We start from the raw sequence: 25,139 nt of genomic DNA, 5'->3' as shown, positions 1-25,139 counted from the left end.
CGCTGGAATTAACTGCCAAAGCTATTTAGATAGCACTGCTATGGACTGGAGACTCTGGGTACCTGCACTGAAAGGCTCTGCTTGTCTAGGGATTATCTGAGGCAAGATGGTACAAAATGGCATTCCTTATCCTCACTCCAGGCTGAACAAAATGCCCAAAGCTGGCCCCTTCCTGCTCTCAAATGAGATTTGGTATGAGACTGGGCAGTTGAGTGAGAGAGGAGACCTCAGGCTTGTTCTGGCTTTGTCAAAACTTGCTCTGTGGCTGTGGAACATCCACGTTTTGGGCCTCAGTTTCCCCATCCGTACAAGAAGGTGCTAAGGAGCCTTTCATCTCTACATATAGGAAAATCATTAGAGCTACTCCCTTCCCTACGCGCAACAGCAAAGTCATTCAGAGGGCAGCAGGCAGAGAGGGGACATCTACCTCAAGGCAGTGCCTCAGACCAGGGCACCAAGTAGATTCCTAGTGAGGGTTCTGCCTTCCTCAGGCCCTCTGCTGCTGGTAAAGGAATTCCATCCTGCTGAGTCTAAGAACAGGGGTAGCAGGCACAACCACAGTGCCTTAAACTTAGTTAAATATTGGGCACTTTGATTCTTCTTTTTCAAGAAATCCCTGATTTCCAACTGCCAGAGAGATAGCAGTGAGTTAGTTCAACGAGAAGTTACTGCTCCAGGTATTTCAGATGGACGGATTAAAGGTTTTTAAGGAAGGATTATTAAAACTAGTTTTTCCTGCTTCTCCACTGAAACTTTTTTTTAAGCCTTAAAACATATTTAGCAACTTTGTGAAGAGCATTTCAGAGACTAATGTTCCTCCTTAAAACCAGCCACCTTAACACAGGGCTCAACAGCTTGAACTCTTAATTCTGTGGCCTCGTCTCAATCCCGGCTTTGCCACTTACTAGGTGGGTGCCTTTGCTGAGCCCGTTTCCCCATTAGTAAACATGTATAGAAACAGCATCTCTTTCCCAGGGCTGTATGAGAAGCTAATGTATATAAACTGCTTGGTCCCCCTTGGCTCACAATAAGTATTCACCTCCACTTCCAGTGGGAAGATGCCGCTTCCCACCCCATTAGCTCCTGAAGTGGTTAATAAACTGATTGGGAAAATTACACATTTAATCTAAAGAATAAGATGACGTGGATTCAATGACAATTTCTTCTCTGACCAAGGAATACATTTATTCTTGAGATTCAAATCAGTTAACGTGGCTAAGTCTCAATAAAACTCAAGGGGCGGGCCTCCCTGGTGGCGCAGTGGTTGAGAGTCCGCCTGCCGATGCAGGGGATACGGGTTCGTGCCCCGGTCTGGGAGGATCCCATATGCCGCGGAGCGGCTGGGCCCGTGAGCCATGGCCTCTGGGCCTGCGCGTCCGGAGCCTGTGCTCCGCAACGGGAGAGGCCACAACAGTGAGAGGCCCGCATACTACAAAAAGAAAAAAAAAAAAAAAAAAAAAAAAAAACTCAAGGGGGCCAGGATATCCCACAGACTGGGGGAGGAGAAGCCACTGAAGTCAAGTTGAGAAGCCCAGCTTTCCAGATCACGGGATACCACGTGCAGTCTTGGCTTCAGACTCCTGCCCCAGCATCCTGCTGTGTCACACCATGCACCTTGACACACACCTCCCTACACACACAGACACACACACAGACACACACACACACACTCCCACACACCAAGCAGGGGCAGGACTGTGGATTACCTGCATTCACCGCGAGTGTCCTTTCTTTATAGCCCTTACTACAGCTGTAATTTTTTTTTTTTTTTTTTTTTTTTTTTTGCGGTACGCGGGCCTCTCACTGCTGTGGCCTCTCCCGCTGCGGAGCACAGGCTCCGGACGCGCAGGCTCAGCGGCCATGGCTCATGGGCCCAGCCGCTCCGCGGCATGTGGGATCTTCCCGGACTGGGGCACGAACCCGTGTCCCCTGCATCGGCAGGCGGACTCTCAACCACTGCGCCACCAGGGAAGCCCCAGCTGTAATTATTTGATCAATGTGGACTTCTTTGATCATTGAATTCCCAGAGTCCAGCACAGCACCTGGCACATAGTAAGTTCTAAAATATCTGCTGGCTGAATGAAAGAGCTGGCCATAGCTTAAGATTTCCTCAGAGGCTGGTGTTGGCCTAACCCTGGCATCTGAATGAAGTTCAGTACACTTATGGGCTGCTCTCAACTGGGGGACCCTCGGGAGGGTGGTAAAGAACAGAAACGGGAGACCTACCAGAGGAGGCAGGGGAAACCCATGCACACCCAGGTACTGCCAACAGGTAAGGTAACGGATAAAGACAGTATGTGCTCTTTGTTATCTTTTGGGTAAGGGGAAGAAATAAGAATATATATTTGTATTTGTTCATATTTACTGATACTTAAAAAAACACTTGAGAGGTATGTAAAAAAACTAATAAGTGGTTATCTATGGGAGGAGAAGGGGATGGAGGTAGGAGTGAGATTTCTCAATGAATGTCTTTGTCTTTTTATATCATTTTGATTTTTGAAAATTGAACTATGTAAAAAAATCTAGTGAAAAAATAAAACTTTTGCATAGCTAGCTCACATACATTCACAAAGAACTGCTTTTTCAGGTCCCACAGAAATGCGCCTTCTTCCACAATCCCTCCCCTCTTCCCTCCAAAGTGAAATTCTATACAGCTCTTACGGTCTTTGATAGTCTCTTACCTAAATTTGTTGTCTGTGTATATATAAGATATTTACAAGCTCCCTGAAAGCAAGAACCACATTTCATTGTATCTCTGTATCCCTCTAGCCTACTCTAGGGCCTCTCATATAGTAGATTCAAAACAAATAAAATACTGCTTGAGTGGGGAGTTACTGCCTAATGGGTGCAGAGTTTCTGTTTGGGCTGATGAAAAAGTTTTGGTTGCACAACATAAACGCTGCTGAACTGCAAACTTAAAAATGTTTAATTTTATGTTATATTCATATATATGCATACTCACGTTACTGGTAGCTCAGGTCACTCCAATAAGAGAGCTTCAACTGGAGATAACAAATCTCCAATAAAAAAAAAGATCCTCTCCAGATGTTTTCCAGGAATATAGTAAGTGCTCAATAAACATGTGTTAAATAAACAAATAGATAGCATATTAAGAACATCGACTTTGAGAAAAAGCTCTCATGTTGAAAACAAAGCATACCGTATATGTTAGACATGAACATAAACATCTTTTTAAGGACTAGAGAGGTTCTTGCAAACTTTTTCTTTATTTAACTTTCAATAAAAATATAGTCTCCTAACTCAATAGAAAGATAGCAGTGATTATCACACAGGAGGAGCTCAACAAATGTCAGTCTTCAGTTTTCGAGTTCCATGTCACAACCACCTCAGTCTGATTCTCTCCGTCTCGATGGAATTCCAAAAACTGGTTTGGTTCACTTGATTATCTCACTGGGGCTGATCCTTTACTGCCATTCACCCAAATCCAGAACTCTTGAATTGTGGCTCACAATAACTCAATCATCTATACAAGTGTCCGGAAATTAGATATTTCCAGCCAGAGTCAAGGACATAAAACTTTTTTTTAAAGGATACAGTAAATCCCAGTATTCATCACCAAAAAGATCAAATGTAAAAAAGTGCAATCTGTGCCTCTTTCAAAAATAGAAACTTTAAGGTTAAAAGAAAAAAAAAAGCCCTTCCCAAACTCATTACCAGACCAGACATATCAGCCACACAAGGAGCTAACAAGGCCTGCTGTTTCCACGACAGAGAACATGAGAGGTTAAAACCACACCACTGAAAAAAAAAATAAAAAACATAAAACCACACCACTGAATGAAAGAACTGGACCCCCGACACCTTTGCAAAGGCCACTGGACAAGTGCCTTAAACGCTGGATTTCAGCTCTTCATCATTCTGCCCTAGGGATTCCTTTTCTTTAAGCTCTTTATCATGGTCTGGGGAAATACTCTGACTTTCTATGGTAGTGATGGCATCTGAGTCCAACCTTCTTCTTTTCTTCAGTTGGTGCAAGTGGGACTTGGATTTCAGGTGTGCTAAGGCAAAACAAACAAAAAAAATTAGGATTTTCTACAACTAATCCTGGAAGCATACAAAATTAATTATACAATCCTTTTCTTTAACAGTAACAGGATAAACACATGTACTGGTACAGCTGCTTAGCATTTTTAAGAGAAGAATAAGTCATATGGCCAGCTAGCTAGCAAACTAGCTACCACATATCACGTATATCTGCTGGGGGCTTTATATCACTAAATCCACACAACAATCTTGTGGGACAGTATTATTCAGCTCATTTTATAGGGCTGCCTGTTACAAATACATTTCAACTCACACAGCTCAAAAGTTACAAATCCAGGGCTTCCCTGGTGGTCCGGTGGTTAAGAATCCGCCTGCCAGTGCAGGGGACACTGGTTCGAGCCCTGGTCCGTGAAGATCCCACATGCTGCAGAGCAACTAAGCCCGTGCGCCACAACTGCTGAGCCTGCGCGAGCCACAACTACTGAAGCCCATGCGCCTAAAGCCCGTACTCCACAACAAGAGAAGCAATGAGAAGCCTGCACACCGCGATGAAGAGTAGCCCCCGCTCGCCGCAACTAGAGAAAAGCCTGCACGCAGCAACGAAGACCCAACGCAGCCATAAATACATACATACATAAATAAATAAATAAATAAATAAGTAAGTAAGTAAGTAAGTAAGTAAGTAAGTTACAAATCCAAATTCTTATCTGTACTGCAGGACAGATGGCTCAGGCCTACAGTACCCAGAGCCGCCCTTCCCTCTTCTTAACCAGCTCGCTCAGGTTGCCCCTCCTGATGTGACATCCCTACGCCTGGGTCGGATAAGCCATCTGAATGACTAACCCAGATACTCACATTCTCCAGCCCACAATGCACCAGAGAGATCACAGCAAGTATTCTTTTCTGATGATCCCTTTCAAGGATCCACAAAAGCAGTAAAGTGAAAAGCTACTATTGGCTGATATCAATTTCTGACCTCTCACCCCAAAGACAGTTCTCAGCTTCTGACTAACTCACACAAGCTCCTTTTTACCATCCTGTTCTTTTTCAAGGAAATCTTATCTGGAAACACCTAAAAAGATAGACAATGAGATTAAATTCTTTTATACTTACTTAAAACATCATTTTTAGGGATTTAGAAGCAAAAGTAGGTAAGGAAGAGGTTAGAAGTCAAGGAAAAGTTTACTTGAGGGAAAAAGTCAGCTTTGTCTCCAGCTAGAGCCTATGGCAAAAAGTGGCCTTCTGGACTGACTCTCCATGGCAGCAGGAGATGGGAGAGCAAGGACTTGACAGATGGCACTATAGAAGGGCTTACACAAGCTACGCTCACAAAGGCTCACAAATGTTGCTTCTCTGTGGCAATCCCTGAAGGACATTCGACAAATCAAACCACTAAGTTTCCTTTAGAAAAAACAATCAGACACTCTCTTTCTCTTCCCCTTTCATCATTATGAACCAACGATAATTGAGGCTTCTTCTGCTGCTTGGGCAATCACAGCCATCCCCAGTCTCTGACAATGCAGTTCATTTTGCCAGCGTTAACAGTTAATAGAACTAATCGTTCTATTGGTTGGTATGGGGGAAAAAATCCACTTCTATGAGAACGCCATGCAAAGCAGTACTCTGAACAGGATTCCAGCCGCTGGGTAAAATACAAGCCCTACTTGTGCCTAAAAGGAGTGAGCCTTAAACAAGTTTCTAAACACAATGTAAATTCAAGGCTTAGAGGCTAAGGCCCTTTTGAGCTTTGCTGGATTACTGCAGAAATCCGACAGGGGGGTGCAATGTGGCTCTATGGCAAAGACAGATCCAGGCTCTGAAACAGGGAACTAGAACCTCGGTGCAGGGCTGTTCCTGGGTTGGTCAGGAGCGCCTTATGAAGAAGACAGTACCTTTGACCACCGTCCTTCTGCGTGTCTAACCGTCTTGCTTTCACACAGTTTCCCTTAACACTTTTCATCACAGTTTTTGCAACCAACACCATTTCAACACCAACACCATTCCACAACAAGAGAAGCAATGAGAAGCCTGCACACCGCGATGAAGAGTAGCCCCCGCTCGCCGCAACTAGAGAAAAGCCTGCACACAGCAACGAAGACCCAACGCAGCCATAAATAAATAAATAAATAAATAAATAAATTTTAATTTAATTTATTTATTTCAAATTTTTATTTTAAGGTATTACCTTAAAAGTTACTGGAGAGACACCACTTTTGAAGAATGTACTCAGGAGGAGTAACTGCACTTCCTGTTCCCTCCCAGCTGTTTCTGCTCCTTTGGCCTCTTGGGTGAGTTGCCTGGCTTCCCTTACAATCCTACCTCACCCCCACTGAGGTCTAAACATGAGACCAAGAAACTACTCAGGCAGGATCATGAAAGTCAAAGGAGCTCTGGCAAGTTAACTGCAGACCTCTCAGTAAAATATCTACTCTAGCTGAAGCTAGAGGGCATATGATCTTCCTTTGAAATTGAGAATACAGAGATAACTCTCCCGTTTGAGAAGGCCTCTCCATGAAATTTGAACAAAGGCTGTTAGAGGAATCTGGCCATTTTTTTTTTTTTTTACAAACAAGCAGACTCCAGCATTCAACCTACCAAAGACCTTAAATTTTTCATGAAGTCAGTGTGACCCACCCTTACAGATTTCTCTATCCTAGACTCTACCTGCCCATTCACGGTCCCCAATGATGATTCGATCACAGAGGTCACACATGTGATAACTTCTCTTGTTCTCAGTTTCACTGCTTGGCATCTTCACTGGAGTGGCTGCAGGCTTGTGGCCCTGAAAAAAAAAGGCAGGGATGGGGGAGAAGCATTTGGTTCAAAGAGATTTGGATATCATACTCTGATATTAAGAGGAGTGAGATTTTCCCAAATTCCTTTTTCTCATCCCAGAGAGCAGGTGGGCTGTGAAGAGATTTTAACAACAACCTTTCTGAAAGTGAAAGTAGAAATGCAGCCTCCAGGGATCTAAAAGCAGCCTTCTGCTCTATTCCATGGAAAAGAATGCTTGGTTCCCAGAATAGCAACAAAGGTGTCAGCAAAGGAAAGCTTTGTGAAAACCAGACAATAGACAGTACCATGATTAATAATCACCTGGATGAAACTTCGCACAATTTCAAGAGCAGGTTCAAGAACAGACTCTTCCCACTTCGAGACATCAGATACTTCTAAGCCATATACTGGGGGAACACTGGGACCAGGTCCTAATGATGACAAAGAAAAGTTGTGAGAGGCCAGCCTCCAAGACCCAATCTATTCTGCTCCTAGGACTCCAAAATCCTCAAGGGAAACATATGGGGTCAAAGAAATAAACATTCTGACCATGCCATTCAATCTAACCAGAAACATGAACCAAACAGCTACACACAATCCAAGAAAGACCCAGAAGGTTGACTGGTCTGCAGCCAATAAGTCTAGCTGTATAATCCAGAGTCTCAGGTGTAGGATCTTCCAGATCAGTCAGGAAAACAATATAGAGTAACAGCTCTAGTGACCACTGTATGGGCTACAATATAAAGGTAGCACGTGACAGGAGGCAATTAGCAGCTTGAAGTGAGTGCCTGTTCTAAGGTCCATATCATCTTACAGTGATGTCACTCTGTGGCAAAAGAGTTCACAGCTTTCTTTAATCTCAGGTTTGTATACATCCCTTCAGCAGTCTAGCATTCATGAAACTCATTAATACCATACTGATAATCAATGGGCTGGCAACAGCAGAGTATCAACCAGTGAGCTGCTGAATCTGAAAATTAGAAAAAAGCCTTGGAATTGAACTAGTTGAGCCCTGTTTCTAAGAAACAGATCTAGAGGAGTATTCAAGAAATACCCTCTGGTAAATACTTCTGAAGGGAGATAAGACTGGAGGTAGCCGAAAGTATAGCTATAAGCATTTCATCCATCTGAGCCAACTATGTTTAGTCTCTGCTGGTAGTTTCCCCAGTCTGTGGATACACTAAATTGCCTTCCACATCTAGGTTAAGTCAGTTGCCTAAAGGCAAAGAGCACTGCCCCATGGACAAAAACATCAAAGTCCTCAGAATGCCAACGGCTGGCAGGTGCTGGCCTCTTGATAGTGCCAACCACAAATAAGATTCTTCATAAACTGGACTGGGCTGCACCTGCCACCACATGGAAAGGTGAGACTGGGAGGGTGCAGGCAGCATCCACAGCACACCTGGCCTTGGCTAAGCTCTGCACCTGTTTCCAGGCCACTCTATATTTTCCTTTCCCCTCTAAGTCCTTTGTTGGGCTTCTGTGCCCTGTCTAAGTACCTTTCAACAAGTTCTCGGCTCCCAGCTGCTATTTCTGGCTTGGGTCCAAGGCCAAGCTGGGGTGGGGAAGTCCCTCTGGCTTCTTGCCAGAACCTTACCCCAGCAGACCAGCCCTTGGCCAATCACACACGGCTCCTGATTTACAGGGCAGCTGTGCCTTTCACTCTTAGCACCAGGACTGCGCCGGCATACACATGAATGAGGAATGGGCATATGATGCACTGTGCATCAAGCCCTCATGACTCAGAGATGGGGGAGTTATTGTGGCTTTACCACAGGAAGAAGTTCTAAATCATTATCCAAAAAAACCCATCTTTTGTTACAGACTAATTGTTAGCCCTGCAGAGAAGAGAAGCTGCATTAGAAATTTGTAGTAGGGAACTTTGTTTCAGCTGACACAAAGACTTCTATCTAAAAGGACATGCAGAGAAAGCAAGGTAAGTAGAAGAAAGTGTAAAAAGCCCCTTGGCGTGAGAACTACACTGGAGAGCTCTAGCAGAGAGTGAGAACCGAGAGAGAGATCCTAGGGTCAACAACATGGCCCAAGGTGTTTCTGTTCAGAGGCACCGAGGAGGAGGGGGAGACCTCAGCGGTACGTATCTGTAACTGAAAGCAGAAATCCAATGGCAAAAGGTAAACAGGGATGATTCAAAAGCATATTAAAAAAGGGCCCAAAAGACAAAACTAGGGTTTCACTTATGCTTAATCTCCTTTAAATTAATCTCCTTTTAGCTCGTAACCACACAATTTCTTACCCGAGGCCCAATACTAATGCTGTCCAGCTAAAGTTATAACTAAAGGAAATAAGAAGCATGGTGTAAAGCTGAGCGTGGACTTCAGAGTCTGGCCTGCATTCAGTACTCTACTGCTTATTAGCTAGGGAATTTTTGGCAAGTTATTTACCTTCTCTAAGCCTCTATTTACTTATCTGCAAAAAGAAAAGAATACCACCCACCTTGAAGGCTCAGTAACATATGTATGACACCAAATTTAGTGCTAAGGATGCAGTACAGGGTCCAATGAATGAGAATTTCGTTCCCTTTTCCTTAAAAGTGCTGTTCAACTGAAGTTAGAGTTGCAGCAGCCTGAAGCACTACGTATCTGAACACAGAAGCGATGCTGGGAGAATTGGTGAAAGTTTTGTCTTTTTATACTACTTATCTGGCCCCCAAACCATTTTAATTAGGAAAGCCTCCCTATGGAAATCTGACTGTTCTTCAGGTACAAAATCTGAAGCTAAAAACAACCCTGAGCACCAACTCCGCTAAGAAGGTATTGTTATTTTGTTCTTCCCTGTCTGCAGCCAGCACTCATGTGTTCAAGGCATAAGGCAGATTCTTCCTTGGGAAGAACTGTTTTCTGAGGCATCACAGGAAAACACCCCTGGACAATCACTTATGCAAAACCCCCCAGGTCAGGTCCCAAATCTTAGAACAGATCCAGAAACTAAAGTTCATTTTCTGGGTGAGCTGAGAACATCTATGTTCCACTGAAAGCAGACCCAAGGCATAAGGAAAAACAAGGACACTTACTGCTCAAAAAACGGTTTTTAATCCATCGGTTTTGCTTCCGGGCATATCTCTTAGTCACTTGTTTCAGAGCCTCAATACCTGAAAGACAAGGTAGATATAAGAACCTCTATCTAACCACTTCTCACTCTGCTGAAAGGAAGGCTCATCCAGCCCAGCATTAGAGAAAACTAGCCACGTCAGCACACTGGTGGATACTTGGTAGGTGAAAATCTCAATTCTGAGCTGAAGGCCATTTGGGTCTCTTTTAGCCTCAGCTCCTTCTCAGGCCATAGCAGCAGGACACTCTGTCACCCAAGGATGTCCAAGGCTAGGTTAGATGGAGAATTCACACCTTTCTTTAGGAGCTGGTTTCTAGCCTCTGGTGTGCATTTTCCCTCAGTGATCAGGTACTCGTGAAATTCCTTGAAGCCAATTGATTGGAAGATACCATGTTGATAGTCCTGGCTGGGAACAGGAGAGCATCAGCAGATGAGCCATTGAATCTGAAAGCTAGCAGGGCATTGGAGATGATCTAGCTGAGCCATTTCATCTCATAGATGAGGAAATTGAGAACCTTAGCAGTTACTACCTCTCTGGAATCCTTCCTCCACCTTCCCCACCAGCTCCCAGGTTGCTTCCCTTGAAAATTAACTTCTGGGAATGTCTGAGATTAGAAAATTGCAACTGTAACAACTACACCAAACCTCCTTCCAATGATGAAGGGTAGCAAACAAGTAGATCCAAAGCCAGTATTATATGTTTACGGTCTTTTGACCGTAAGCAAGGGGTGGAGAGTAGGTGAAAGTAATAGCCAAATTCTCACCTGTTTTCCACAACTTTCTTCTCATTATAGCGTTTGTGAAAACCTCTTAGTTCATCCAAGAGCCCAGCGGCGAGCATGTTATCCACCCTCTTATCCAAGCGCTCATCTAGAACTTGAATCAAATTAACCCATCAACCAGCAAGCCTGCCGAAGGTGTGTACTATACATGATGAATGCATAGGCTGCCACAAAGAAGAGAATTTGTTCAAATGGAAGAAAAGGTTCAGAGTCCAAAGATTATACAATAATTCATAATTATATTTAGTCACACTTAAAACTCTGCAATTTCAATAAAAACAGCCAGAATGAGGCATGTCTTCTTATGTAAAGAGCACACAATTACAGCTACTAGGAAGAACAAATATTTTATTCTTGTATGGAATGTATATCCATTGTTTATTTTAGAGGCAGCTGAGAGCCCCGTTTTACTCTTACTTTTTTCCATTGTATTTGTTACTCTAACTTTATGCTATTTCATATTTAAGAACTCTCAGATGACACCTTAAATAGGAATGAAAAACTTTAAACCAAAGCCATCCTAAGTATATCTTGAACTACTGAGCCAGACAAAGGAGCAAAGAGTGAGAGGTGATAATCATTCCAATGTGGTGGTCAAACACAGCTTTATTATGAATCAGATACCACTGTTTGATGCTGCACTCTAACACATGTTTTTATTTACAAAATGTTCATTATTAAAACATTACCTTTTTTTTATAACCTTATAATTTAAGTTTGAGATAATATAGTTTGAGATTAATTTAACAAATTTCCACCATTTCAATTATGCTCTTCTACATCTCTGCCATTGCTATTTCTTGGCTTACAATGATAATAACCTTTTTTTCTATCTTCCTAAAAAGTTTGCATTTATTGAGGACTCACCATGTGCCAGGCACATTCTGAGCACTTGGCATGCATTATTAATTCATCTAATCCTCAACGAAGCTATGAGATATGTATTATTATTAGCATCCCCATTTTATAGAAGAGAAAATTGGGACACAGAAAGGTAAACCAACTTGCCTTAAAACTCACATAGCCAGAGACAATGGAGCAGGAATTTGAATCCAGACAGTCTGGCTCAGAGACATGTTCTTTTTTTTTTTAGTTTTTTTAATTTATTTATTTATTTATTGCGGTACGCGGGCCTCTCACTGTTGTGGCCTCTCCCGCTGCGGAGCACAGGATCCGGATGCGCAGGCTCAGCAGCCATTGCTCACGGGCCGAGTCGCTCCGCGGCATGTAGGATCTTCCCAGACCGGGGCACGAACCCGTGTCCCCTGCATCGGCAGGCAGACTCTCAACCACTGCGCCACCAGGGAAGCCCAGAGACATGTTCTTAATCACTAAATTATACCGCCTGTTCCCATAACGATCTCATTTTTCTAGACCTAGCTCATAAGTTACCTTTACAAATTGGTCCCTGACTCCCACCAGAAAATGCTCATCATCCCTTCTCTGTGGCCCCACAGCACCTTCTAGCCCAGCGTTTATCACAACATAGTATCTACCTCGTTATCTGTTGCCCCACTAGACCGGAAGCCCCTTAAGGACAGGTACTGTCTATATTCATCTCTGAAATCCAAGTACTACGTAGAACACTTGGCACTTCATTGAATGCTTGCTGTTATGTTTGTTGGATAAAGAAGTTACTATAATCACAGGGCGTTAGCAAAAAACCAAAAAGAAATACTATCAGTTAGCTAGCTAACCATCATTCCCACTTCTCAGGCCTACTGATTCCAAAATAATCAGTGATCCAGGCTTTAGCCAATCCAGAGAGTCAGACCTCCTTCCACAGGAGCCTTCCTTCTCTTTCTCCTTTGGATTTTCTCTGGATGGCAGTCTCTTTCCCATCCCATCTTATCTCATCCTCAACTTATACTAATCTTACACTCATCTCATGTTATACTAATGCCAGGGCTACCTTTACCTGCTTTCCAGAAAGATACCTAGGGAAATGGCACTGTGTCTTACTAAGTCAATGAATAATGATCATGATAATAAAATGAATAGCTAACACTTGTTTAGTGCTTATTATGAGCCACTCATAGTTCTAAAGCATTTTTTTTTCAAAACAACTTTTTATTGAAGTATAGTTGATTTACTCTAAAGATTTTATACACAGTAATGTATTACTATAAGCTCTGTCTCAGATGAACTCTGGGACACCCAAGGGCTTTTACCTGTCTGTTCAGCATGAAGCCAGAGGATGCATGGGTTAGGGAACTTCAGAGGGCCTCCAAGGGGACCACCACCTTCCTCTGCATGTTGACGATGAAGAAATTCACTATGAGAGATTCCTGTTTCTTCAAACACTTGCAAGCTCCTAAGTCATTTGAAAAGGGAGGGTGGGCACACCCATAACAACCATTAGGAAATATTAATTCTCAAGTGAAACAGGGGAGAGGCTATTTATTATAGAATACCTCACTGTCATTTTCACTGCATAAGCCCCTGAACACATGAAGGTCTGGGGTTACTGCAAACCTATAGCTACTCAGAAAAGGGTTCTAAAGAAAACTTTAGGTAAAGAAAGAAATAAAACTATTCTAAACATATATAAAATTTTCTGAAATCAGTTAAACAGGTTCAGAAACAACAGGTTTCTACTACACAAAGAGAACAGGCCATATTCACTTTCAGGTAAGCAGTAAAAGCTTGTCTGGGACACTTTGCTATAAGCCAACAAGTCTAGTCTCGCTGGAATGCCTTTCCCACAGTACAAAAGTATGCTGTATATCCAGCTCATCAACTTTCTTTTTAAATATGTCTAAAATTAATGAAAAATGCTTCTGACTAATTCAGTACTCTACTAGCACAAAGATCACTGAAGAAAGAACTGCACACTTATTCTTAAGCCACTATCCACTCTGTCAGCATCTATTATGTTATGCAGCACTAGGTAATTTAACTCTCAAATCTATACTCTACCACTCTGGGTGATTGCAACTTATCAGCTTGAAAGTGATCTTTCCCTTCCTGATCCAATTCTACTTCCTGAAACCCTAACACAAGAGGAGAGACCCCTCGTCTTTCCCTATCACTGGTCACTCAGAGAGGACCTTAGAGGGAAAAATGTAATAGATATCTTACTTATCTGGAGGCTAGAATACAGCCTCAAACTAAAAGAAAGATGAAAGAAGTCCTCCAATCTTCTTTTAGAGACTCTAGAGCTCTTGCTTAGAACCTACTGTTCTTACGAAAACACATTCTCAACTCCTTACTAATTTAGAAGTCGCAAAATAAGGAGAAATGATAAGAACTGATTAATAAAAGGGGCAGATAGTAACAACCAAGCTCTAGACTCATACCATAAGACGATGCAAAAATGAATGTTCATCAGAGTGTCCCTGAGTTCTCCAAAAGTTTTTGGGAGATTTCTATTTAAATGTTTAAAAATAAAATGTTTGGTGACTGTAAAGTATAAACTTCATTTAACTAGAATATGCATTATCGACAGGGTGATACTGCCCTCAAGGGAGCAAAAACACCTTAGATATTACAGTGATGTGTGGCGCTCTCCCAAAATCTTATTCTTCAGTATAAAATTTCATGGAGGGGAGGGAGGGAAACACAATTAGGAAAAAAATTTCTAAAAAGGCTTCAGGGGCAGGGGGGATAATAGAAAAGGATTAAGAAACACTGATGCAGAATACTCATTTGAGTGGAATACTTCATAACCCCTGTCAATACCAAATGTTGCTATAAATATCTAATGTGTATAACCATCCATATAGTAGGTCCTCTACTCTGCCAGATAAGGTATCGCTTCCGGTACTACAGAAAAGTACACCTAAGTGGTGATCACTTTGTAATGTATAGAAATATCAAATCAGTATGTTGTGCACTAGGAATCAACATCGTGTTCTAGATCAATTATACTTCAAAACAAACAAAGTCATAGAAAAAGAAATCAGATGTGTGGTTACCAGAGGCTGGGGGTGGGGGAAGTGGGAACTGGATGAAGGCAGTCAAAAGGTACAAACTTCCAGTTACAAGATAAATAAGTACTAGGTATGTAATGTACAACATGATAAATATAACTAACACTGCTGTATACTATACATGAAAGTTAAGAGTGAGGCCTGAGAGTTCTCATAACAAGAAAAAATCTTTTTATTTCGTGTCTATGTAAGTACACTAAACTTACTGTGGTAATAATTTAATGATATATGTAAGGAAAATCATTATGCTGTACACCTTAAACTTACACAGTGCTGTATGTCAATTATATCTCAATAAAACTGGAAGGAAAAAAGTAGATAAAATGACGGATAAAATGAAGATGCAGTCAGAAGTGAACACAATATGGAGCCAATGAAGATGCATATTTATGGAGGAAAAAATAAACCATCTAATCTTAGGAAGGAAGGGAGGGAGGGAGGGACGGAAGGAAGGAAGGAGGGACGGAGGGAGGGAAGGAGGGAGGAAGGAAGGAAGGAAGAAAAGTATACCTAACACACGAGGCTACAATTTCAAAGTGACCTAACAAAACATGGTTAATGAACTCATAAGGTCATCTCTCTCTTCCCTTCAAGAAAGTCTCCATGTGTAAAGGTGAACTAATCTGTAAGACAGTTTATAAAACCTGCCTCCCACTGGGCAAGCTGCTGGGGCAGAACTCAGCATTGCACAATCAGTTATGAAACCTAAATCACAATGTCAGCTGACTGCATGCCAGAAAAAATGTATAAGGAAACTGTTATAAAAGCAAAGATCAAATAGAAAATGAAGCAAGATTACATAGGCCCTAGGGAAAAACTGTATTGCATTATGCATTTTAAATGTAACAACAACAAAGTAGGGTGCAACTATTTATTGAGGGAGTTGGACTGAGGCAGTAACTCTGGGCCTCCTAACCTCCTAAGCTAAAACACATCAATCTCCACTAACTGCTATTACCAAACCTGTCTCACCCAGGCACACTTAAGAACTGACTGCCCTCTAACTCTAAAGGGGCTTGGCGTCAGTTGGCTCCCAGCTTTCTTACCTGGCCACTTTGCGCTTGTCATGTGGGTGCAGCTTGGCAGCCATTTCTGGGTCCACCTGGCTTAGGCGTTTGTGGAGTGCATGGCCATCCTCCTTTTCAAGCTCAACTTTCTGGTCAATCACTTTCTCAGTGCCCATCTCCCAGGGCTGTTAAATGAAGGTTTAGCAGTAAATTTAATTCAAAAATTCAACAAACACTGAAACACTGTATGTGCCAGGCACTTTACTAAGTGTTCAGGAACACAGAACAGAGATGAATCAGATCTTGCCATATAGTGAGAGACAGATCATAAACAGAAAATTCCAATACACCATGGTAGTGCTGTGAGGCCACAGCAAACAAAGAGGAAAGAGGACTAGCTGTCTAGGAAAGTATTCAGGGAGTACAAGCTACCCAGGCTAACACATCTATATTAACACATCCAGGAGGCTAGTCTTCTCAACAAGTGTAACCAGAGTGGACCAGAATTTCCAGCACATTATAGTTTGCAAAGTCCCACCCTATGCAACAGCATCTCTGTAAGAATGGTTAGTGTCAGATGTCTCCCCGACATATAGATTGTTTCAGCCAGGAAATGCTGAATCAGACTAACGTACTGTTAACTTACATGGAGATGCTAATTAATCTACAGAGGAGCATTTTTCCCACACACAGTCCCTGTCCTTAAGCCAGCCTGGAGAAGCACACTTCACATATGGAGGTGGCATTTGCTTCAGAATATTAAGTAGGAAAGTTAGTACAGTTGCTGAATACCCATTAAAATTAGCCAGCAAGAAAGAAGAACCCATTTCCTCATTGAATTACAAGTGAACTAAACATACCTTAGCATTGACAAGAACTTTCCAGAGCAGAGACTCAATGTAATAATTGGTTCCTCCCACGACAATAGGAATTTTATCTCGGGCAAATATATCTTCAATGTGAATGTTAAGAAAGACATCACAATATTAATATCAAGAAGAAAATCTGACTCACTTGGAAGTAGGGTATTAGTAAGAAACCACATTCATCATATTTTTGATACTAGTCTTCACCGTTTCTCATGAGTTCTCAGAATCATTTCCTATCAGCTCTGGAGGGACTTGCATAAACCATAGACAGATGCATGATGGTAATTCCTTCCAATTCGAGAACTTTCTAGGCCTTGCTGCTAAAACTCAAAGCTTGCTTAGTATTCAAAATCAGCTTAACAAGCACAAGCCTAAGGACTCTCACAGAATTAAGTGTCAACTGCTCAGGAAGCCACTAAGATGATATCCACTGTGTGACTTTGCCTTCTAAGGCAAATTACAAGCTGGTTTCTCTAAGCCGTAGTTCTTAGACTCATCTTCACCATTTTGTGGTAGTAGTGCACATTTTAGCCACTTGAGACTCTACCAGATGAACTGGGAAGCACAGGCTGTGAAGACAAACAGATTTCAATTACCAGCTCCAACACTCAGCAAGTCATTCAACCTGTCTGAGCTTCAGTTTTCTCACCTGTAAAATCCTCATGTTTTTTTTTTAATTCTGGCTGTGTTGGGTCTCCATTGTTGCGCGTGGGCTTTCGCTAGTTGTGGTGATCGGGGGCTACTCTTCGTTGTGGTGCACGGGCTTCTCATTGCAGTGGCTTCTCTTGTTGTGGAGCACGGGCTGTAGGCTCATGGGCTTCAGTAGTTGTGGCTCACGGGCTCTAGAGCGCAGGCTCAGTAGCTGTGGTGCAGGGGCTTAGGTGCTCCACGGCATGTGGGATCTTCCCGGACCAGGGCTTGAACCCGTGTCGCCTGCATTGGCAGGTGGATTCTTAACCACTGCACCACCACAGAAGCCCCTCATGAGTTCTTATGAGCATTACACGTGACAGTGCGAATAAAATCCCTAAGACAATGCCTGAAATACTTTTTTCAACTGAGTAAGCACTCAATTTACTTTAGTCATTATTTTTACACCACTGCTACTTGGAATTTTTCTCTTTAGAATCTCTGTTGAACAGATAATTATCTGCTTTAAGAAGGGCTTTCCTTCTGAGAATAACTGATAAAGAGACTTTCAACCCAGATAAAGACCCATTTACACACTTCTTCCCCTTGCCAGCCAGTCTGTGGGCATAGAGATAGATGACCTCTCTTCTGTCAGAAACCCTCTATAAGAGGTTGGGGTAGGGTGGGGAGAAAGATGTTACTAATCAAGGAGCATAAGGAAGAAACGTGTCTATTCGTTTTTTAAAAAGAGAAACAAATTCTATATCTCCCCCTATAAATTAAGTATAAGAAACATACAATTACACAGTAATTGTAATAAAACTTCAAATATATAATCTGACTAACAAAGGGAAAGGAAGCAAGGAAAATAAAAGGGGAAGGGGAAATGGTGAGATACCAGAAGGGAGAGATGGAAAAGAGGGAGGGAGATGGGATAGGAGTTATTTGGTGGGAAAAGGTTTAATATGTTTGCCCAAGCCATGAAGCAACTGTGATGCTAAGCAAAAACCTTTCTCTCTGGGCCTCAGTATCTACTACCCTCACCTGTCAAATCAAGAAGGTTGATTGAATATTTCTTAAGGTACTTTCAGTTCTGACACTCTGATTCTAGGTTCTTACTTAAATTCACAAATCTCCAATCCTCTAAGTGATCTGATTAAGTCATCCCCTGTTGTTGCTGCCCTTTAACTCTTTTAATTAGCTCTCCACTTTCCATCAGTTCTTTCTGAACAACTGAACTGTCTTACAGCAACAATGTTCATTTGGTGATATGTTTTTTGTTTTTTGGGTTTTTTTTGCGGTACGCGGGCCTCTCTCTGTTGTGGCCTCTCCCGTTGCGGAGCACAGGCCCCGGACGCGCAGGCTCAGCGGCCATGGCTCACGGGCCCAGCCGCTCCGTGGCATGTGGGATCTTCCCGGAGCGGGGCACGAACCCGTGTCCCCTGCATTGGCAGGTGGACTTTCAACCACTGCGCCACCAGGGAAGCCTGGTGATATGTTTTAATGTGCAAAGGGCTTTCATATACATTACTTCATCTGATACAAGTGCCTTATAAAGCAGGTAGGGCAAGAATTATTATCCGTATTTTAATCTCTGCCCACTTGATAGGCAAAAAAATATTATCTCATTATTTTGATTTGCATGGCCTCGATTAACGGCAATGGTAAACTCTTTTTCATGTTTATCACCATTTATATTTCTTCCTTTGTGAATTACTACTCATGCTCTTTAAGTATTTTTTGAGTTCTTCATATATTAAGTATACTAATGTTACAGATATTTTCCCCCTGGTTTATAGTCTGTTTTTGTTGTTGTTTTCAAATTTTTAATTTTTTGGCCGCATCTAGTCTTTTTAATTTTGTTTCTAGTGAGCTGGGTTTTTTTTTTTTTTTTTTTTTTTTTTTTTTTTTTTTTTTTTTTTTTTTTTGCGGTACGCGGGCCTCTCACTGTTGTGGCCTCTCCCGTTGCGGAGCACAGGCTCCGGATGCGCAGGCTCAGCGGCCATGGCTCACGGGCCCAGCCGCTCCGTGGCATATGGGATCCTCCCAGACCGGGGCACGAACCCGTATCCCCTGCATCGGCAGGCGGACTCTCAACCACTGCGCCACCAGGGAGGCCCTGGGTTTTTATTTTTAATTATAAAATATTCAGTACATACAAAAGAACATTTGCAGCATATGTAAATAATAAAGCCTAAAAATAAAACAAATACTCATGAACCCAATGTAAGAAAGTGAATATTATCAATTCTTTTGAAGCTTCCTATGTAGTAATTCCCATCACAACTCCTTATTGCCCCTCTCTGAGGGAACCATTGTCTTGAATTGTTTTGTGTATTGTTTGTTTTTCATCATTCCCTTACTTTTCTTTACATTATTACTGATGTATATAAAACCCTAAACAACATATTGGTTAACTTTGCTTGCTTTTTAACTTTTATAATACATGGTATGACCATATATGTATCCTTCTATAATCTCCCACATTTTATGTTGTTTCTGAGATTCTTCCACATTGACTGATGCATGTAACTGCAACTTATTCATTTTCACTGCTGAAAAAGTACTTATATGAACAAAGCACATTTTATACATTCTTCTGTAAGTAGGACTTTGGGTATTTATATGTTTTTGCTGTTAAGAGCAATAATGTTAAAATTAGATCTACCACCTATCTCCTGGTATACTTGTGGCAAGGCTTCTCTAGGGTAGATACCTAGGAATTGAAATGGTTGAAATACTTTCTTGCCAGTACGAATTCTTAATTCTAACATATCCAAATCTAGCTATTTTCCTCAAAAACCCCCCCAAAAAACAAAAAAACTATTATGGGCACAGATGGTAGTGATGGCTGCACAACAATGTGAATATATTTAAGACTACTGAACTATACACTTATAAATGGTTAAGATGGTAAGTTTTATGTATATTTTACACAATAAGAAGGAAAAATTGAATTAAAAAATCCTTAAAAAAAAAAGACTGTATCTACAAAGTCCTTCCCTACTCTAAAATCACATAACTACTCAATTATATATTATCCCATTTGTTTCAAAGTTTTGTTAAAAAAAATACATATTTACTTAACTCTGAAATCCATCTGGAATTTATGTCCATATAATAAGGAACTGATTTTTTTTTCCAAAAATAATTAACTGTCCCAGGAATAATTATTAACTACTACATTCTTTCTCCACTGTTTTGAAATGCCACCTTGATCATAAGCTAAATATATACATCCATTTGAATTTGTATCTGACTTTTCTAATCTGTGCCATAAATTTGTCTAGTATTATGTAAGTTCCATGCTATTATAATTATTATGAATTTTCAATACATTTTAATATGTAGCAGTCCAGATATTAAAGGCAGTCTGGACATTAAAATATAAGGGCAGCCCCCGCCTTATGTTATTCTTTTTTCCAAAATTTCCTGGTGTTACCCACAACAATTTTTTCCTAATCCCTTTGGAATTCTAACTATAATTCCATTATATTTATAAATTAATTTCTTATCCCCATTTAAAGGGTGGGAAAGTGAAGCTCAGAGGGGTAAATGCTTTACCCAATTAAATTTTTTTTTTTTTTTTTTTTTGCGGTATGTGGGCCTCTCACTGTCGCGGCCTCTCCCGTTGCAGAGCACAGGTTCTGGACACGCAGGCTCAACGGCCATGGCTCACGGGCCAAGCCGCTCCACGGCATGTGGGATCCTCCCAGACCGGGGCACGAACCCGTGTCCCCTGCATCGGCAGGCGGACTCTCAACCACTGCGCCACCAGGGAAGCCCCCCAATTAAATTTTTGTAGTCAAACGAGGCAGTTCTAAAACTAGGACATGGATTTTCTGGCTCCTAAATCAGTGTTCTCTCCACTAAAATGGCACCTCTCAAATTTTCACATGCATGTGAATCACCTGCGACTCTAGTTAAATGCAGATTCTGATTCGGTAGGTCTAGAATGAGGCCCAAATTCAGCACTTCTACAAGCTCCCAAGTGATGCTGATGCTGCAGTCTGAGGACAAGACTCAGAGTAGCAAGAACACTATATCTTTTCAATCCAAGTAGTTCTCATGGGAATGCTACTATTGATCTTGGGTACCTCTGCTTAGGAGAAATTGTCACTAGAAAGAAAACTTTCTTGGCTTGGGCTGCCTTGCAGCCACCAAGCCTAGTTGCTGTCTTTCCTAAGGATATCAGAGCAGTTGCTTTGTTCCTGAAGTCCACCACTGTGTAATTTGTCACAAGAGGATCCACAAAGCTGATCATGTGGTGCTGGCACATTCTCTGCTCTTGGGCAGAAACCTTGTTGGTGATGATGTCTAGGCCTTCATAAACCTAGGGGAAAGAAAATTAGCATGAGAAAGTCATCTATCTCCATAAGATGCACACTTGATGGGCAGAAATGGTGATCTATTCCTCTCTGCAGCCAAACACTTGACTGACCCAAAGCACCAGAGGAAATGTGTTCTAACCAGAGCGCAGCCAGATCCACATTATCCAAGACAAAGGAAACAGAAGAAAACAGAACATTGGCTTTCTTATCAAATAGTGGCTATTAACTCAGACTTAAAGATAAAAAGTATATGTAAATCGGTGCCCAAATAAGAACTAACTCTGCAAGATTAACTGGAGGTTCTTTGGCCTGAACTTCAAGCATTTAGAAGTGGGCAGGTTGTTACTACTTACCACAAGTCTCCAGAAAGGTAACATTTTGCATTGCTCATAGTTTCTACTTCAAATGCTTAGATATTTTTTGGATTTAAATGCTCTGAAAGGTTTTTAGAATTTGTAAAAGATTGGCTCCATTTGTGGAGAAGTGGCCTATCTACAAAGATATATATAAAACACACACATACACGCTTTGAAGTCAGAACCCCTAATACTGCTGAACTGTAGTAGAAACAGTGTGCCAAATTACTGCTTCAGGAGGTCAGCAAATACAGTCTAAATACTCAAAGGCAATATCCTGTCTGTAAGCTCTTGATCTGCCAATTAAACTAAAAAGTTCAAGTGTACTTTTTCTAAATGCAAGGTCTCAGATGGAGAACAGATCTGAAAATACTAGTTTGAAAATAGGGATGAATGCTTTGGGATTAAATGTTCTCTCTGTAATCACTGATTCTACAGGGAGCACTGAATGAACAAATAATAAGTTCCACAGAGACCACAAAGATGTTAAGAACATGTTTTAATCTCACATTTCCCTTTACTTATATGGGTGTCAAATAAGTACAGTACAGTATAACGGTTAGGAGGAAGGACCCTGGTGCCAGGCTGCCTCAGATCAATTCCTAGCTCTGCCACTTACTAGTTATTCGTACTTGGAGTAGTCAGTTACTAACCTCTGCGTGCCTTAATACCTCATCAGTAAAATGAGGATAATAATATCTATCTCATATGGTTGTTGTGTAATTAAATGAGTTAATACATGTAAAGAACTTAGTTTTTGCCAGGCAGATGGTAAATACTATATAAAGGTCACTACATTACCACCCATATTACTACCATCAATACTATCACAACACAAGAAGAATGGGAAATAAGTTCAGTCTCACTATCACTCTGAAGCCTCTGTGCTCCTAGCTACTGAGGTTACTTACTCAACAAGGATATAAGCTATCTTCAAGCAAAAAGAAAACTGTTAATTAGTAAGACAGCACACAAGAATCTAAAAAAAGAGTGGATATATGTATATGTATAACTGATTCAGTTTGCTGTACACCTGAAACACATTGTAAATCTATACTGCAATAAAAATTTTAAAAAAAGAAACCTTATAGTACAACTTTCTCTGAAATAAATAAACCAACAGCCCTCTTTAAAAAAAAAACCAAAAAACAAAACAACACACAGAAAATATATAAATAGAGCCATAGAGAAAGAACTAGTTTTGCCTTTTTTTTTTCTTTTTTTTTTTAAGAAGGATATTTATTTATTTTTGCTGTGTTGGGTCTTCATTTCTGTGCGAGGGCTTTATCTAGTTGTGGCAAGTGGGGGCCACTCTTCAGCGCGGTGCGCAGGCCTCTCACTATCGTGGCCTCTCTTGTTGCAGAGCATAGGCTCCAGACGCGCAGGCTCCGTAGTTGTGGCTCATGGGCCCAGTTGCTCCACGGCATGTGGGATCCTCCCAGACCAGGGCTCGAACCCGTGTCCCCTGCATTAGCAGGCAGCCTCTCAACCACTGCGCCACCAGGGAAGCCCTAGCTTTGCCTTTAACTAACTCATTTATCTGTGCCTGACAAGAGAACTGCATTCTTACACCTGAATATTGATGGAATCTTAAATCATAGGGTGTTCTTTTCCCTGTATCTTGAACAAGACTTCTTTCAAACATTAGACCACAGTATACAGTAGGGTATACTGTATACTGTGGTCTTCTGTGCAAATTAAGAAAACTAAAGGAGGGAAAAAGAATTAATAATTGTGTGCCTCTCCTTCTTTTCCCACAGCCTTCAGTTGGCTCTATTGAAGCTTAGATTCCAAATGACCCAATGTTAAAAATCAAGCAACAGGGCTTCCCTGGTGGCGCAGTGGTTGAGAGTCCGCCTGCCGATGCAGAGGACACGGGTTCGTGCCCCGGTCCGGGAAGATCCCACATGCCGCCGAGTGGCTGGGCCCATGAGCCATGGCCGCTGAGCCTGCACGTCCGGAGCCTGTGCTCTGCAACGGGAGAGGCCACAACAGCAAGAGGCCCGTGTACCGCCAAAAAAAAAAAAAAATCAAGCAACAACTTGATTTTGCCAAAAGAGGACTTCTGACCTCTGTAAATAGATTCTCATTTTTAACACTGAGATTAACGTTAAGAAAATGTATAGTTGCAAATGCATAATTATCAGCCCTCACCTCCAGAAAAGCCAAAATGTAAACATCTCTACCAGCACATTCTATCAGATATGTAGATAAATTTGAAGATATATTTTCATCCTGTGTTCTGCCTTTAGGTGTATTTTCTAGAGCCCCTTAAAATGGCCAGTTTTAATAGATAAACACATAAACATAAATCAAACAGAGGGGACTTCCCTGGTGGTGCAGTGGTTAAGAATCTGCCTGCCAATGCAGGGGACATGGCTTCGAGCCCTGGTCCGGGAAGATCCCACACGCTGCGGAGCAACTAAGCCCGTGTGTCACAACTACAGAGCCTGTGCTCTAGAGCCCGTGAGCAACAACTACTGAGCCCACATGCCACAACTACTGAAGCCTGTGCACCTAGAGCCCATGCTTGCAACGAAGAGAAGCCACCACAATGAGAAGCCTGAGCACCGCAACAAAGAGTAGCCCCCTGCTCGCAGCAACTCGAGCAGCAACGAAGACCCGACACAGCCAAAAATAAGTAAATAAATAAATTTATTAAAAGAATAATAATAAATCAAACAGAAGGTAACCCTAGAACTAAGCTCACCTTATTTGCTGAAGGAAGTAGCCTAATGTACTGTTTATGGTATATTTACAAATGTCAATGAATATCAGGAAGAAGAGCATTAATGGTTGAAAAAAAACCAGAGTTCTTGCTGGTAGAGTTAACAAACTAAAAACTGTAACTGAATCTTGGTTAGCAGTGTAAACTGTCATCTCTGAGTGACTTGTTAACCCTTTGTTTCCTGTACCATCAGATTAAAAGAAACTGATCATAAAGATATAGGTGATACAAACTAGGTGTCTGAAGATAAAAGAATTATTGTTAACTTTTAGGTATAATATGCTTCTATGGTTCTGTTAAAAAAAGAGTACTTAACTTTGACATATACAGTATTTTGAAGTACATACAAATGAAAGTATATGATGTCTTTTTTTAAAAAAAGAAATCAGGGGACTTCCCTGGCAGTCCAGTGGTTAAGACTTCGCCTTCCAATGCAGGGGGAGCGGGTTTGATCCCTGGTCGGGGAGCTAAGATCCCACATGCCTCAAGGCCAGAAAACCAAAACGTAGAAGAGAAGCTATATTGTAACAAATTCAATAGAGGCTTTAAAAATGGTCCACATCAAAAAAATCTTTAAAAAAATAAAATTTTAAAAAGAAAAAAGAAATAGGAGCTGCATAGGTAAAGGATTAGTGGTTGCCAGAGGTGGGGGCAT

The 25,139-nt window shown here is 41.5% G+C and overlaps 1 protein-coding gene across 3 annotated transcripts in view; it reads right to left on the bottom strand.

Annotated features, from left to right (window-relative positions):
• Positions 1 to 3,208: 3,208 nt before the first annotated feature.
• The window catches only part of TRIT1 (tRNA isopentenyltransferase 1), a gene marked incomplete at its 5' end in the record, with an annotated part of 43,017 nt that continues 21,086 nt past the window's right edge, over positions 3,209 to 25,139 (bottom strand). For 2 of the 3 annotated variants that reach the window (XM_081225243.1, XM_081225244.1), the window contains 10 exons: positions 3,209 to 4,019; positions 6,670 to 6,787; positions 7,102 to 7,211; positions 9,812 to 9,889; positions 10,143 to 10,255; positions 10,614 to 10,725; positions 12,803 to 12,945; positions 15,610 to 15,755; positions 16,431 to 16,529; positions 21,262 to 21,402. In XM_081225243.1, the coding sequence (XP_081081369.1) occupies positions 3,850 to 4,019; positions 6,670 to 6,787; positions 7,102 to 7,211; positions 9,812 to 9,889; positions 10,143 to 10,255; positions 10,614 to 10,725; positions 12,803 to 12,945; positions 15,610 to 15,755; positions 16,431 to 16,529; positions 21,262 to 21,402 (1,230 nt within the window). In that variant the 3' untranslated portion in view covers positions 3,209 to 3,849. The remainder of the gene's footprint in view (positions 4,020 to 6,669; positions 6,788 to 7,101; positions 7,212 to 9,811; positions 9,890 to 10,142; positions 10,256 to 10,613; positions 10,726 to 12,802; positions 12,946 to 15,609; positions 15,756 to 16,430; positions 16,530 to 21,261; positions 21,403 to 25,139) is intronic. The other variant, XM_081225245.1, reaches the window with a different exon arrangement.

This window comes from Mesoplodon bidens (genome assembly GCF_964165515.1).
Source record: "Mesoplodon bidens genome assembly, chromosome: 2".
In the NCBI taxonomy this organism is placed as follows: Eukaryota; Metazoa; Chordata; class Mammalia; order Artiodactyla; family Ziphiidae; genus Mesoplodon; species Mesoplodon bidens.
This window is presented reverse-complemented; position numbering and strand designations above follow the sequence as displayed.